At 36.9% G+C, this 17,985-nt stretch overlaps 1 protein-coding gene across 1 annotated transcript; it reads left to right on the top strand.

Annotated features, from left to right (window-relative positions):
* Positions 1 to 286: 286 nt before the first annotated feature.
* Positions 287 to 17,936, top strand: LOC105838564 (fibrillin-2). The gene is made up of 15 exons (XM_036286272.1): positions 287 to 550; positions 686 to 755; positions 962 to 1,398; positions 2,361 to 3,192; positions 4,466 to 4,590; positions 4,688 to 4,787; positions 5,331 to 5,837; positions 6,060 to 6,596; positions 12,595 to 13,685; positions 13,971 to 14,134; positions 14,220 to 14,363; positions 16,028 to 16,110; positions 16,256 to 16,425; positions 16,573 to 16,672; positions 16,868 to 17,936. The coding sequence occupies exons 1-15, from the start codon at positions 393 to 395 to the stop codon at positions 17,831 to 17,833; spliced, it is 5,484 nt and encodes a 1,827-aa protein (XP_036142165.1). The 5' UTR covers positions 287 to 392; the 3' UTR covers positions 17,834 to 17,936.
* Positions 17,937 to 17,985: the final 49 nt, after the last annotated feature.

The following is a 17,985-nucleotide window of genomic DNA, read 5'->3' as shown; positions in this document are numbered from 1 at the left end:
AACATAATTAAGTTGAAAAGTTTAATTACGATATATTATCCCTTCACTTTGCACACACGCGATCAATAATTTATTCGTCGAAGTCGTACCTAATAAGTCAATTACGGCCCAGTTAATAGCGATGACCTAATCCAGTAATTAGATAAGAACAAAAGTGTGTGGAAAGAAACGGGCACACACGAACGCTTTGGCCCCATTTGGTCTCTCTGACATATCGATACGCATAACCGATAACCGTTTCCGTGAACGGGACATGTTGCGTAGTTGAATAAGAAGTTTAATGAGAAGATGAGAAAACCGTTTGACCCTTGCGACATCCTTATCGCGGTGATGCCCGCACTCTCTGACCGAAAATAAGCGTCCAGTTGTAAATTCGCGATCGTTCATGCAACATGCAGAGATTGCCGATCTGTCTGATTGTTTTTGCATGCCTTGGTGCCGGCACCTGGGCAATTGACGGTGTCAAAGGTGGTCATCGGCCGCGTTACCCTGCGAATTATCAGGGCAGCACCAACTCCTCGCAAAATGGCCTTTGTTACAAACGAGTGCCGTAAGTAACGGGTATTTCAGTTCGAAACAAACGCCTGGCAATTATGTGAACATTACTTTCTGCTTGTACATTTTTTTTTATTTTACACACGCCGAGAAAAATATTTTAAAAATAATTGATATCCGCGCCTTTCAGATACAGTCATGTTTCAAACTCCAGTGGATCACCATACAATACCATTCCCCATCCACCCGACGGTAGTCCCGTAAGTAATCAAGATTTTTTCTAAATCAAAGATTTTAGTTTAAAAAATCAATAAATATAATAGATTAAATCTCAGAAGGAGAGAGAAAGTTTCAGAACGTGAGAAATGTTTCACGCTTTAATTACGAGTTTGTCTAATTAAACTTGAAATAAGTCACTTAAAATAGCTTCAAGGGCGAAGATTACAAGATAAATTCTAATCATCAGCAGAGCGACGGTTGGATTACTATCTTGGACTGTTGCGACGGCTACGAGCGTAACGTGACGAGCAGCCTGTGCGAGCCGCGATGCGAACACGGCTGCTTCGGGGGCCGTTGCACGGCCCCGAACGTGTGCAGCTGCCCGCAGGGGTGGCGTCCCGACGGAGGCGTCTGCATGCCCGTCTGCTCGTACCGGTGCCAAGAGAACGCGTACTGTTTCTCGCCCGAGGTGTGCATGTGCAAGCTAGGCTACGACGAGATCGAGGGTCGTTGCAGGCCGATCTGCCCCGACGGATGCGGGAACGGCGAGTGCGTGGCGCCGCGCGTCTGCAGCTGCAGACCGGGATACGTTCAGAACGAGCACAAGGAGTGCGTACCCGCGTGCGAGGGCGGCTGCGTGCACGGCGTTTGCAGCGGCCCGGGCGTGTGCACCTGCAACGATGGGTAATAAATTAACTGCCGCTTATTATCCCGCCCTCGCGCTCCTCGCCGATCTTTCCGCCTACTGCGCAAAGTCTTTTCGTATCGGCGACATTCCGCGCGATAATTAATTAATTGTGATCAATTCTTACGTACGTACATTCGTAACTTGTCCTCCTGCGAATGAACGGGTTGCCTACGGATATGAATAATTGATAAATCAATGTTGAATTCGTCGAAAATGATATTACACGTGGAAAGCAATTACACGCCGTACCGGCATGTAAATCAACAGGTTTGTAATTTTCATCTGCGTAGCCATCTACGTAGATAATGTCATTTACGCTGCCACTTGAAGTGCAGTCACGCGTTATGAACATAATAAATTTGCAAACATTAAAGTTTTACAGAACGAGTATTGAGTTGAACTTACAGGATCTGCTGTTTCACAGGCACTTTCGATGACAAATTCTTTAACAAATTCGCAATTTTAATTGCAAATCCCTGATACATTTCTAAGAATGTTTTATTCCTTCTCTTTACAAATAAAAATAAAACAAAAGTATTAGAACAATATAAATCGATATATGCGAAAACATAATTAACTAAAAATGAGTTTCGATTCGAGTCTTATTATAATTGGATCTTTCGCCAAGAGAAAAAAATAGTTACAGTAATGCCATAATATCACTATAATTTATAATTATTTTTGGATCCAACCATATTTTTCTAGTTATTTAACAATATAAATTACTAAAGTTCTCATAATTAATATAGTAAATTGTACTATAAAATAAACATCACTATAAACAATTGATTTAATAATGACAATCTCTGATTCCCGTAACTGACAGAACGATCAATAGTTATTTGCTGATTACAATGAAATTAATTGATAATTCAGTTAATCAGAGTTTGGTCCTGATTCTGATTTGGAGAGTAAACAGTAATGTAAAGTTAATAATAACTAATTGTGTGTTTTACAGGTACACCAACCCTCCCAACGACCGCGAGTCCTGCGTGCCCCATTGCTCGGCCGGTTGTCACAACGGCGAGTGCGTCTCGCCGAACGTTTGCAGATGCAGGAACGGTTTCACACACGATCGTACCGGGACTTGCGTGCCCGATTGCCCGGGTGGTTGCGACGGGGGCGAGTGCGTGGCGCCTGGTGTTTGCAGCTGCAGACCCGGGTACACGCGAGACCGTTACAGCGGCAGATGCGTCCCGAGTACCCCGGGTCCGTCCCAGTGCGGATACGGATACGCGATTGACCCCGACACCGGTAGATGTGTCCCCGCGACAACGCCCCCGACATCACAACCCGTAGGCGATTGTAGATACGGCTGCGGTCCGCACAGCGTGTGCATCGGTCACAACCGGTGCGCCTGCGAACCGGGTTTCAACATTGATCTCGAAACCGGCAGATGCATCGCGACACCCGCGATCAACGCGACGCAATGCGGCAGATACGGCTGCGGGCCGAACGGCCGATGCGTCGGCCTGAACATGTGCGTCTGCGAACCGGGATTCCGCATCGATCCCGACACCGGTAGATGCGTTCGACACGACGTGAGTGGCGCGGGTAGCGACGACATGTGCCAGCATCCGTGCCTGAATGGCCGGTGCACCGGGCCGGATCAGTGCACCTGCAATCACGGGTACACGTACGACGTCCGCGACGTTACGCGTTCCAGGTGCGTGCCGGTGTGCGTGGGTGGATGTCCGAACGGCACGTGCACCATGCCGAACTTTTGCATATGCAATCCCGGATATCGGAAGGAAGGTGTCAAGGGTCGTCAGAGATGTGTCCCGCAAGAGTGAACGAATTGACAACGCGCAAAGCATATTGTTAGATATAAGTTCGATGAAGCTAATAACTTCGAACATTATGATCAACTGAACTTGTATAGATAAACTGATAAATAAAAAAAAACTGATAAATTATAAAATACAACGACATTTCTATGCATCTTTTTATCTATCATGTAAACTTATAACGATACACTATAATTTCAACAAATGTATGAAGCAAACAAAATGTTATTGCAGATTTAAAAATTTCTACATTGTAATAACACTGTAGTAACTATTTTCATGAGTAATTCTATACAAATCCTTGAGTAATATTGTAGACTGATCAACAAACATAATTTTCTCAGAGTGAATAAAGTATTGAATATATAAAATTCCAATGATAGATAAATATGTTAATTATAGAAAATCATAAGGTTGATTATCAAGTATAAAAATAGAAGCGCTCTATAAATCTTACAACCTCACAGAAAGATACATGCTAAAAATAATAGCAAACCAACTACAAATGCAATTGCATGCAGTCGATTTTATACACCAACTGATGTTATTATTACATTGTAAATGGGTCAATGCGTACTGCATCCTTGGCACAGTACGTCAACGTTAACGTAAGTTTTGCTCAAGAAAATGTACGTTCCGTTTATGCACTGTTAAACATGCGGAATCGATTCGTTTACGCCATAAAAACAATTACGCAGTTTCTCTTCAGAGCTCGGCGCAATACGCATTTCTTAAAAAACGGTTCACAAGCTACTCCACAACTGTTACTGTTATGCATGTGACTAATTTAATAAATCTTTAATGTTTCAGGATGCGGGGTACTTTGTACCTAGCATGATTCACAACATATAAACTGGTATAACTCATAATGTATGTAACTTTCACCCAGAATTTTTACCGATTTATCTTAGCGTATTTTCTGTTTCGTGTACAATCTTCTTCTTACAAATCAATAAATTAATAAATTAATTCTGGCGTATTAAAATTTTAAGCAGTAATTTATATAAAATAAAAGCTGCTGAAATTAAAAAAACTTATTTTACTGATAAGCAGAGATTTCATATGAATTTAATTGTAGCTGCCTGACGACAGCTAACATCCTGTTGAATTCTGATAACGCGCTACATCATAGTAAAGAGGAAAAGAAGCCTCAGTGTTGACTGATGTGTTACAAAACGATATACGTTACAACTGTCTATACGTCGCTCTATTATTGTCATTAGAAGATCTCTCTTCAGAAATATATATGGTTAAATATATTATATTATAAATAATTATGAAATTTTTATACACTTTATTTATTCTTATCGTTTTACAAAATGGATTGGTTACTACGGAATATGAGCAATTCAGACTACAATTTCCAGAGCAGTCTACGGGAAACTGTAGCAAAATCGTTAGGTAAGATTCTATGAATTAAAATATACTTAGCAATATAATTAACGATGTAATCAGCACACGAACGAGCTATATTGTTAAAATCTCGCGGTGTTTGCAGTTTCACAGAGATAGAAAAAGTTCCATATTTGGAAACGTATAAGGAAAGAACATGGGGTATTTTTTATAAAACCCGCACTCGATGGAATTTTAGAATTGAGGTAAGATTTTCACTACGGAATTTTGTTTGCAGTTACAGAAAAACAATAGAATAAAAATTTAAAATTTAAAATGTGTTTAATGATAAGTGCATTTGGCGCACATAACAATAGTTTTTATTAAAAAATAAAATAATTATTTATTTCCCATATAGAAATTTTAAAACATAAATTTTTAACAATAATATATATGAATTTTTGAACCGTAAAATAAAAAAAGGCAAATAAACTTTTATAAAAATATTAAAATATTTATTAAATGTAGCTAATAATTTTGATGTTATCTTCAAAAAAATTTATAACTTATCTCTCTCGCCGCCCCCCTCTCTCTCTCTCTCTCATAATATTTAATTAAAATTTTTCAAACACCGTTTTTTAGATATATTATTTCAATTTTCAGCAAGAATTAGTCTAATTAAATCGCATATTGTCGGAACTTAATTATTTTTTAGAAATATCATTTTTATCGTTTAACATCTTACAGACTCATACATATAAATATTGCAATATTTCTAATACGCGAGATCTTATTTCTATTTATTATAGTTTCACAAATCATTTCGCAAAGAATACGAATGTTGTATCGGATATAAATACACGCAGCGATGGAATAAGTATGGAAAATATGCAACGTGTGATCCAATTTGTCTACCTAATTGTGGAAACGGTACATGTATAAGTCCTAACGTATGCAATTGCGACTACGGATACTCCACAAAGAAAATTGTAACAGGCTCTACAGAGTTTGACAGCTTCACCTGTGCTCCTGTGTGTAATCACTCTTGTATAAATGGCAAATGCGTCGCACCCGAAACTTGCATGTGTGATTCTGGATATGAACTGAGCGAGGATCATTACACTTGTAAACCTGTCTGCAATGTGTCGTGCTCTACAGGATCATTTTGCTCTAAACCTAATCAATGTCTCTGTCTGCCGGGATACGAAATGAAAGCGCCGAGTCCTGTTGATGACAGTGATAACAAGTCGCCGGTTCAAGGAAAAATACGCAATGTATTCACAGAAGAAAATATTGCTACCTTAAAAGGAATTACTGTAATTACCACATCTTCTATAGATAAATTACTCAAACAACAAGTAGATAACGACAAAAGCACTTTTTTTTATTTATTTGTCAAATTTTACTTATTAGTTAATAACATCGATGTAGACATAAAATAGTTACCGTTACGATTCAAAAAATATCAAAGATATGACCCGATATAAAAGAAGAAAACACATACATATGTTAATATTAAAGATTTATATCTTGTTTAGATGTGTCAGCCTATTTGTGAAAAAGAGTGTATTCACGGCAAATGCACAGCCCCCAATCTCTGCACTTGTAATGACGGTTATCAGCCTGATCCAAACGACTTATTCACTTGCAACCCCAAGTGCGAGCACGATTGTCTCTTCGGCAGATGCACTGCGCCCAATGTGTGTACTTGCAACGAGGGCTACTCGTTAAAGACTCCCAGTGTTTGCGAGCCAATCTGCAGCAAAGCCTGCATTATGGGCACTTGCGTGGCTCCTGAGAGCTGCACCTGCTTCGCAGGTTACGGACTATTAGAAAGTTCGAAGTATATCTGCGAGCCGGTTTGCGAGAAAGCTTGCCTCAATGGACAATGCACTGCACCTGGCATATGCACATGCAACGAAGGATTTCGATTGAGTGGTGACGAGACAGAGAAGCACATTTGCAAGCCTCACTGCAAAGTTCCTTGCGAACCGTTTGGCACGTGCACCGCACCGGGTATTTGCACCTGCTTCGAAGGATATCGCTTGGCTGATAAAACGCAACCCAAGAAAATCGTTAGTATTAAACGCACAAGGTTTATTGGGTATTCCAAAATCGATTTTATCTGAAAATTTAGCTAAATATAGAACTTGGAAATCATTTTAATAGTGGGTGTGTCAAGTTAGCCCCCCAAAATTAAAATTTCGTAGTTCTAATAAGAGTTCCCACTTTATTTTGAGGAGATTAGGAGTTCTCTATAATTTATATAAAGAGTTCCATTTATTAACGGCCGGAAATTAAAATTAAAAAATTGGGGGGCCAACTTTTTTTCGAAATTTGAGATCCAATAGTTCTGAACGGTTTAACAGCTTCTTTTTGCAAATATCTAGAGTTCCTGATACGTAAAAAATTTATTTTATTTACAAAAAAAAATTGTTTATTTAAAAAATTTAAATTTTAAGATTTAATAGTTCTGAGATAATCTTATTGTTATTTTGTTTATTTCAAAGAGTTCTCGACGCTTTAAAACAATATAAACTAAAAAAAATAATAATAATCAGAACCTTAAACAATTTTACATATCAGTTAAAATAACACTTATACTTTCTTATCTCGTCATCCGATTACTTTGAGCCATAAGATTTTTCGTTAGAACTCGTAGAGAACTACTCAAAACGTTATTTAGAACTACTCGGAACTCTAAAAAAAATTTTGCTCAACTGAAAATTTTCTAAGTTCAGTGACTGAAATTTTTTTTAAAGTTCCGAGTAGTTCTCACTGTATTTTTGGACAGTTCTCGACGAGTTCTGACGAAAAGTCTAATAAGTCAGAGCGATTCGACCAACAGTTTACGAGATGTCACGTATTTAAAGGGTAATCGAAAATTTTTTAAGTTCAGTGACCGAAATTTTTTTTAGACTTATTAGACTTTTCGTCAGAACTCGTCGAGAACTGCCAAAAAATACTGTGAGAACTATTCGGAACTCTAAAAAAAATTTCGGTCACTGAACTTAAAAAATTTTCGATTACCCTTTAAATACGTGACATCTCGTAAACTATTGGTCGAATCGCTTTGACTTATTAGACTTTTCGTCAGAACTCGTCGAGAACTGCCAAAAAATACTGTGAGAACTATTCGGAACTCTAAAAAAAATTTCGGTCACTGAACTTAAAAAATTTTCGATCACCCTTTAAATACGTGACATCTTGTAAACTGTTGGTCGAATCGCTTTGACTTATTAGACTTTTCGTCAGAACTCGTCGAGAACTGCCAAAAAATACTGTGAAAACTATTCGGAACTCTAAAAAAAATTTCGGTCACTGAACTTAAAAAATTTTCGATTACCCTTTAAATACGTGACATCTCGTAAACTATTGGTCGAATCGCTTTGACTTATTAGACTTTTCGTCAGAACTCGTCGAGAACTGCCAAAAAATACTGTGAGAACTATTCGGAACTCTAAAAAAAATTTTGGTCACTGAACTTAAAAAATTTTCGATCACCCTTTAAATACGTGACATCTTGTAAACTGTTGGTCGAATCGCTTTGACTTATTAGACTTTTCGTCAGAACTCGTCGAGAACTGCCAAAAAATACTGTGAGAACTATTCGGAACTCTAAAAAAAATTTCGGTCACTGAACTTAAAAAATTTTCGATTACCCTTTAAATACGTGACATCTCGTAAACTGTTGGTCGAATCGCTCTGACTTATTAGACTTTTCGTCAGAACTCGTCGAGAACTGCCAAAAAATACTGTGAGAACTATTCGGAACTCTAAAAAAAATTTCGGTCACTGAACTTAAAAAATTTTCGATTACCCTTTAAATACGTGACATCTCGTAAACTATTGGTCGAATCGCTTTGACTTATTAGACTTTTCGTCAGAACCCGTCGAGAACTGCCAAAAAATACTGTGAGAACTATTCGGAACTCTAAAAAACATTTCGGTCACTAAACTTAAAAAATTTTCGATTACTCTTTAAATACGTGACATCTTGTAAACTGTTGGTCGAATCGCTCTGACTTATTAGACTTTTCGTCAGAACTCATCGAGAACTGTCAAAAAATACTGTGAGAACTATTCGGAACTCTAAAAAAAATTTCGGTCACTGAACTTAAAAAATTTTCGATTACCCTTTAAATACGTGACATCTCGTAAACTATTGGTCGAATCGCTTTGACTTATTAGACTTTTCGTCAGAACTCGTCGAGAACTGCCAAAAAATACTGTGAGAACTATTCGGAACTCTAAAAAAAATTTTGGTCACTGAACTTAAAAAATTTTCGATCACCCTTTAAATACGTGACATCTTGTAAACTGTTGGTCGAATCGCTTTGACTTATTAGACTTTTCGTCAGAACTCGTCGAGAACTGCTAAAAAATACTGTGAGAACTATTCGGAACTCTAAAAAAAATTTCGGTCACTGAACTTAAAAAATTTTCGATTACCCTTTAAATACGTGACATCTCGTAAACTGTTGGTCGAATCGCTCTGACTTATTAGACTTTTCGTCAGAACTCGTCGAGAACTGCCAAAAAATACTGTGAGAACTATTCGGAACTCTAAAAAAAATTTCGGTCACTGAACTTAAAAAATTTTCGATCACCCTTTAAATACGTGACATCTTGTAAACTGTTGGTCGAATCGCTTTGACTTATTAGACTTTTCGTCAGAACTCGTCGAGAACTGCTAAAAAATACTGTGAGAACTATTCGGAACTCTAAAAAAAATTTCGGTCACTGAACTTAAAAAATTTTCGATTACCCTTTAAATACGTGACATCTCGTAAACTGTTGGTCGAATCGCTCTGACTTATTAGACTTTTCGTCAGAACTCGTCGAGAACTGCCAAAAAATACTGTGAGAACTATTCGGAACTCTAAAAAAAATTTTGGTCACTGAACTTAAAAAATTTTCGATCACCCTTTAAATACGTGACATCTTGTAAACTGTTGGTCGAATCGCTTTGACTTATTAGACTTTTCGTCAGAACTCGTCGAGAACTGCCAAAAAATACTGTGAGAACTATTCGGAACTCTAAAAAAAATTTCGGTCACTGAACTTAAAAAATTTTCGATTACCCTTTAAATACGTGACATCTCGTAAACTGTTGGTCGAATCGCTCTGACTTATTAGACTTTTCGTCAGAACTCGTCGAGAACTGCCAAAAAATACTGTGAGAACTATTCGGAACTCTAAAAAAAATTTCGGTCACTGAACTTAAAAAATTTTCGATTACCCTTTAAATACGTGACATCTCGTAAACTATTGGTCGAATCGCTTTGACTTATTAGACTTTTCGTCAGAACCCGTCGAGAACTGCCAAAAAATACTGTGAGAACTATTCGGAACTCTAAAAAACATTTCGGTCACTAAACTTAAAAAATTTTCGATTACTCTTTAAATACGTGACATCTTGTAAACTGTTGGTCGAATCGCTCTGACTTATTAGACTTTTCGTCAGAACTCATCGAGAACTGTCAAAAAATACTGTGAGAACTATTCGGAACTCTAAAAAAAATTTCGGTCACTGAACTTAAAAAATTTTCGATTACCCTTTAAATACGTGACATCTCGTAAACTATTGGTCGAATCGCTTTGACTTATTAGACTTTTCGTCAGAACTCGTCGAGAACTGCCAAAAAATACTGTGAGAACTATTCGGAACTCTAAAAAAAATTTCGGTCACTGAACTTAAAAAATTTTCGATTACCCTTTAAATACGTGACATCTCGTAAACTATTGGTCGAATCGCTTTGACTTATTAGACTTTTCGTCAGAACTCGTCGAGAACTGCCAAAAAATACTGTGAGAACTATTCGGAACTCTAAAAAAAATTTTGGTCACTGAACTTAAAAAATTTTCGATCACCCTTTAAATACGTGACATCTTGTAAACTGTTGGTCGAATCGCTTTGACTTATTAGACTTTTCGTCAGAACTCGTCGAGAACTGCCAAAAAATACTGTGAGAACTATTCGGAACTCTAAAAAAAATTTCGGTCACTGAACTTAAAAAATTTTCGATTACCCTTTAAATACGTGACATCTCGTAAACTGTTGGTCGAATCGCTCTGACTTATTAGACTTTTCGTCAGAACTCGTCGAGAACTGCCAAAAAATACTGTGAGAACTATTCGGAACTCTAAAAAAAATTTCGGTCACTGAACTTAAAAAATTTTCGATTACCCTTTAAATACGTGACATCTCGTAAACTATTGGTCGAATCGCTTTGACTTATTAGACTTTTCGTCAGAACCCGTCGAGAACTGCCAAAAAATACTGTGAGAACTATTCGGAACTCTAAAAAACATTTCGGTCACTAAACTTAAAAAATTTTCGATTACTCTTTAAATACGTGACATCTTGTAAACTGTTGGTCGAATCGCTCTGACTTATTAGACTTTTCGTCAGAACTCATCGAGAACTGTCAAAAAATACTGTGAGAACTATTCGGAACTCTAAAAAAAATTTCGGTCACTGAACTTAAAAAATTTTCGATTACCCTTTAAATACGTGACATCTCGTAAACTATTGGTCGAATCGCTTTGACTTATTAGACTTTTCGTCAGAACTCGTCGAGAACTGCCAAAAAATACTGTGAGAACTATTCGGAACTCTAAAAAAAATTTTGGTCACTGAACTTAAAAAATTTTCGATCACCCTTTAAATACGTGACATCTTGTAAACTGTTGGTCGAATCGCTTTGACTTATTAGACTTTTCGTCAGAACTCGTCGAGAACTGCTAAAAAATACTGTGAGAACTATTCGGAACTCTAAAAAAAATTTCGGTCACTGAACTTAAAAAATTTTCGATTACCCTTTAAATACGTGACATCTCGTAAACTGTTGGTCGAATCGCTCTGACTTATTAGACTTTTCGTCAGAACTCGTCGAGAACTGCCAAAAAATACTGTGAGAACTATTCGGAACTCTAAAAAAAATTTCGGTCACTGAACTTAAAAAATTTTCGATTACCCTTTAAATACGTGACATCTCGTAAACTATTGGTCGAATCGCTTTGACTTATTAGACTTTTCGTCAGAACTCGTCGAGAACTGCCAAAAAATACTGTGAGAACTATTCGGAACTCTAAAAAAAATTTCGGTCACTGAACTTAAAAAATTTTCGATTACCCTTTAAATACGTGACATCTCGTAAACTGTTGGTCGAATCGCTCTGACTTATTAGACTTTTCGTCAGAACTCGTCGAGAACTGTCAAAAAATACAGTGAGAACTACTCGGAACTTTAAAAAAAATTTCAGTCACTGAACTTAGAAAATTTTCAGTTGAGCAAAATTTTTTTTAGAGTTCCGAGTAGTTCTAAATAACGTTTTGAGTAGTTCTCTACGAGTTCTAACGAAAAATCTTATGGCTCAAAGTAATCGGATGACGAGATAAGAAAGTATAAGTGTTATTTTAACTGATATGTAAAATTGTTTAAGGTTCTGATTATTATTATTTTTTTTAGTTTATATTGTTTTAAAGCGTCGAGAACTCTTTGAAATAAACAAAATAACAATAAGATTATCTCAGAACTATTAAATCTTAAAATTTAAATTTTTTAAATAAACAATTTTTTTTTGTAAATAAAATAAATTTTTTACGTATCAGGAACTCTAGATATTTGCAAAAAGAAGCTGTTAAACCGTTCAGAACTATTGGATCTCAAATTTCGAAAAAAAGTTGGCCCCCCAATTTTTTAATTTTAATTTCCGGCCGTTAATAAATGGAACTCTTTATATAAATTATAGAGAACTCCTAATCTCCTCAAAATAAAGTGGGAACTCTTATTAGAACTACGAAATTTTAATTTTGGGGGGCTAACTTGACACACCCTTTAATAGTCTGAAATAATCTTCACACTTGCATCTAAATTTTTTATATTTTAACAAAAGCATTCTCTCCGTACAATTACGATTTCTCAGATAAAATTTTTTATCTATTTTAATAACTTTAAGCAATTATACCGAATCTCTGTTTGAATCGACTTTTGTTATCCAATGTTGTTTCAAGAAGCAATATATACTAATTTTTTTAATTCACACGAAATGTGTCTGATTTCCATAGAGCTCGGAATATTTTGCCGACAGTTCAGTTTGCGAGCCGATCTGCTATCATGAGTGCACGAATGGATTCTGCAGCGCTCCGAACATATGCACTTGCAACCCTGGCTATCATCTATCAGGATTTATCGATAACATAATACTGTGCGACCCCACATGTAGCCAGATCTGCTTCAACAGCATCTGCAGCGCACCTGAAACTTGCCGATGTAACGACGGCTATCGTCCGTCCAATTCCTCGTACATATGCGAACCCTTCTGCGAAACTGATTGCGTCAACGGACATTGCACCGCGCCAAACAAATGCACCTGCAACTCCGGCTATCAATTTGCTGAGAACAATCGAAGCTCCTGCGAACCCATTTGTAACCCGAGTTGCAAGAACGCCGTTTGCGTGCAGCCCGACGTATGCAGCTGCAATCCAGGCTATCGTCGATCGACAAGTTTTGAGGCCAACGTATGCGAGCCTGTCTGTCACCAGGCCTGCGAAAAAACAAACGGAATCTGCGAGGCGCCCGATCACTGCGTCTGCAAGGCCGGTTATCGCATGGTTCATTACGACGACGGAGGAAACGTCCCCTTCGGATGTGAGCCGGTCTGCGGCGTCGAATGCGGCAATGGCACGTGCACCGCGCCGGATATTTGCGCGTGTTTTGACGGCTATCAAAACGCGAAGATCGGCGGATGCGAGCCGGTCTGCTCGACCTGCAGCAACGGCACGTGCGTCGCACCCGAGGTCTGCGAGTGCGACGACGGGTTCGTCCCCGCGATCGTAAATCTCGGACTTGGAGCACAGAAGTCTTCACTTGCGTTTGCCCCTGGGAACGAAACGAGAAACGGCAGCAGATGCGTGCCGCATTGCGAGAATTGCGAGAACGGCGAATGCGAGGCGCCAGGAGAGTGCCGATGTCATGCCGGCTTCGTGAGGATCGAGAATACCTGCGTGCACGCGTGCCAGGGTGGCTGCGGTGCTCACGGCGAGTGCGTCGAGGCGCGCAGGACTTGCGAGTGTAATTATGGATGGGCTGGACGACACTGCGATCGACCGACTTTGTGCATCTTGATTTTGAACGACGGAGGAAATCATACCGAGCAGTGAGTGCACACTGAATCAGTAAAGTGCCTATCAATGTGTGCTTCTTTCGCGAAATGGATAAATTGTAACAATGGTGATGTTACGTTTAAGTATTATCGTACAACAAAACAATTTAATTGGAAATATCATTAATAAATAAATGAATAAGATAAGTGAACAATGCGACTTCATAGAGTTTTTATATTATCAGAAGAACTTTGACTTGATACGAAAAATACTTGATTATGATAATATCTGAAACAAATTGTTTTATAAATTATCTGTATATCATTTATCTTTTGCAGATTAACAATTATCGAGGAACAAAATGCTACGATTGAGCATGTATTTATGAATAATCCAGCGTGTTTCGAGTGTAATAATAAAGTAAACAATGAATCTTTGTGCTTTAAAATGTTTGTCAATGGTACAAAGGATGAGATGCAAATTGGTTGCTTGATGAATGAAGGTTTGTTAGAAATAGATTTATTTCAAATTTGTGCACTATTTTATATGTAACTAATAAAAACATGTCTTATCATTTTTCATATTAGAATGCCTCACATTGAGCAGTCAATATACGAGTCAAAGAAATATGATCAAATTAACAATTGGAATCGCAAGTGGAACATTACTTCTAGCAACAATAACGATATATCTGATATTACGAAAACGTCGAAATAGACAGATGGATCTAGGTATCATTAAACTTTATTAGACGCATTACTCAAAACAGCATCTATTAACATTTTTTAAAATTGTACATATATATCTAGAAAATAACCTAGAAAAATAAAATTTGGATATAAATTTTTTTTTTAAGAAATCTTCAAGAAACACTTAAGAAATTAATAGTAATAAAAATAAAATTTAATTTATTTAAATTAATATATTAAAGAAACTATGTTTGCATATTTTTTGTTATCTATTATTACAAAATTTAACTTAAGTTTTTCCTACGTTTTCATTTAGCCTTATAAAAAACATAACATAAAAATCAAGTTACATTATTAATCAATTATTTTTATTAACAGGCAGTGTTCAAATAATATGCAGACACAGTGAATCGATGCAAGGATTAACTGAATCAAATGCCACGTTTTAACACGAAAGATATTTGTCTTAATATAAAATCTCCTAACTTCTTGCAATAATAACAACGTTCAATACAAAATAGCAATAATTTTTTTATTAATTTAATTAATTGTAAGTGGAAATTAACTAAAGTTATAAGATATGTATTCCTTATAAAATCTTTAATAAATTGCTATTAAAATTTTTAATGTCTACTTATTTTTTACTTTAAAATTAAATTTAAAAAAGGCCAATAATAGTCAGAGAAGATTTTTTAGTACTGAAATGATATAAAATATTTTATAACGTTATATACATTTTCTAGTTCTTTCCACTGTGATTCACTATGAGCGTTATTATCATTTCTCGATTTTAATTGTGTAATACACGAACTTTTATATATGTATGTATGTGTGTAATTGATAAAATAAATAAAATTTTATGTTAAATTATATAAAACTATTCTTTAGAATTGTCCTGCAATAGCTTAAATTTATTATCATTATCGTCATTTAAGAATTATTATTTTACATAACAAGCAAACATTACTGTTAAATTTTTTTTGTAATTTGCGCCAATTTTCGAATGAATAGTACACAGAGAGAAAAGTTTCTTTGGATTTTTAAACAAAGTAATTGTTTCTTTTAAATAAAAAATTTTTTTTTAATTTAGTTTTTTCTTTAATTCAAATTATAATGTTATTCAACGATAAAACACTATTTGAGCATATATTTTTCTTCCAAGAAGACAAAAGCTCATGACAAAATAGGTGATTACTACTACACGCAGAAAAAATATTCGTTACCGAAACTAAAATTTAGCCATGACAACTAGACAACTAAGATGTGTCTTTAAGATGTAATAAAAAATACGTAGGCCCCGAGAGCTCACGATATCATAGGTTGATGCGTTTTCTGACCGTAGGTGGTCTGCTTATACAGCCTTTGTAGTGTAAATTGCATTACGAGAAAAGTGCCACATGCGTTGTCGCTTAGTGGCGGTCCATGAACTACATCGCGGCTGCTGCGAGCATATAAGATTGAATCTTATTTGAATCAAATAATGTTTTTAATTAAATTAAACATTGTTTCAAATAATAGTGATTATTCCCTCAAATAATATGATTTAATGTAACGAGACAATCAAATTTTTATTCAATAAAACAATATTTTGTAAGAAATAAATTTTTTCCAGTGAAATAAATATAATTCAAACAAATACATATATTGAATTCAAAGAAACAGTTCTCTCTGTGTACTTTCTAAAATAAATACTTCTATAAATCAAGCCTTAGAATTGAGCGATATCAACACTTTAAAACAATCTTCCGTATGCACATATGCAAGCTTTAAAGAACTTTCTGATAATACAGTACATCCTGCCCCAAGAGAATAATATAGCGTTCATGTATGTTATACACACACACAAATCAAGCGATAAACGAGATAATACATGGGAAAGAAACGCTGTAATGGTCAGTCTAAACAATACGGAGAGAACATCAACTTCATAATAGAAACAACAAACCATGGGATTATTAAAATGTTTAATCACTATTTTGGTCATCAAAATACTATTTTTAGAAGTGAACATAATGCATGTGGATGCAATGCGATCTATTAATAAGCTTCGAGGCTCTCCTAAAACGACGCCCTTTAATGATACAAAATGCAGTGAGAAAAGCAGGTATTTTTATATTTGTTATACTATCTCGAAAATCATATTTTACATATTATTTTCCATTTCTAAGGTAATTTATTTCTTCAAAATATCTTGCAAATTATGCGGTTAAATGTGTTAACAGACACATTAATTTGGCTAATTTTCTTGTAGTTATAAAGTACCACAATACATTCCTTATACGGAAACATATCTATCGCAGAAGTCAAACGGGAACTATCACGTAGAAAAGAGACTAAATTACAAGATGCAGGTAATCAAACGGAGATAAATAATGTTTATACTCATAAAAGATATAAGAAAGCAATAAAAAGAAAAGAATAATTTTATGAATTAACAATTCCTTCGTTTCCGCTTTCATCTTGCAAGCAAATTATCAATCTCTTACTGATACTACGCGACTAATAATTCGCTAATTCGCTAATTCGTTAATTACGTTTCACACCAGTGGGTATGCTGCGAAGGCTACGTTCTATCCGGTGCAACATGCGTACCGCGTTGTCCGCGATCCTGCGAAAAGGGTACCTGCAAGAAGCCGAACGTGTGCACCTGCAACGAAGGATATCGAATGCCAAGCGACAACGGCAAGGGGCCATGCGTGCCGGAATGCACGAACGGCTGCGTCAACGGCACCTGTGTCGATCCCGAGGTTTGCAGTTGCAACGAAGGCTACTGGCTGCACTCGGACGGATACACTTGCCGGCCCGTCTGCGACCCGGAATGCGAAAAGAATCACGGATTCTGTGTCGAGCCGAACGTGTGCGAGTGCAAACTGGGTTATAGGAAGAGCCCTAACGGATGCTACCCTGTCTGCTATCACAAGTGCAAAAACGGCCGTTGCGTGGCCCCTAACATCTGCCTGTGTGCAGACGGCTACGAAACGAACAAACACGATCGGTACACCTGCAAACCCAAGTGCGACGAGCCGTGCGTTTTCGGGACGTGCACGGCGCCGGGGGTGTGCACCTGCAATCAGGGTTACAAGGCGCTCGCGAACGCGAGCGTATGCGAGCCGATCTGTAGCGAGCCCTGCGTAATGGGCACGTGCACAGCGCCGGAGAGCTGCAGCTGCAACGAGGGTTACGGATACCGTGACGGCAGCTCCAAGTACATATGCGTGCCGATCTGCGAGATCGACTGCGGCAACGGCACGTGCACCGCGCCGGGACTGTGCACTTGCGATAAGGGATACGTTTACGACAAAACTAATCGAGCATGCAAGCCGCACTGCCCGGTGCCCTGTGGACCGAACGCGGAATGCACGTCACCTGATAAATGCACTTGTGCCGAAGGGTATCAGTCACTTCCACATTCTAATATTATTCGAAATCTATTAAAACAGGATATTCATCTCATTGCATCATCACTTCACGCAATAACGGCAAGTACATATTATATTATATCTGGACAATAAAATATAAATGTTGTTATTCATTATTGCAGAATTCTCGAGACAATATCTAAGATACAATCACTGAGCAAAAAGAAGATTTTAAATTTTATTAAAAAAAACGTTTTTTCTCATAATTCTTTATAATTATCTTTTTAATTTAAAAAGATAATTAA

This window comes from Monomorium pharaonis, chromosome 4, assembly GCF_013373865.1.
Source record: "Monomorium pharaonis isolate MP-MQ-018 chromosome 4, ASM1337386v2, whole genome shotgun sequence".
NCBI classification, from domain to species: Eukaryota; Metazoa; Arthropoda; class Insecta; order Hymenoptera; family Formicidae; genus Monomorium; species Monomorium pharaonis.
Note: the sequence above shows the minus strand (reverse complement) of the source record. Positions and strands in the feature narration are given on the sequence as shown.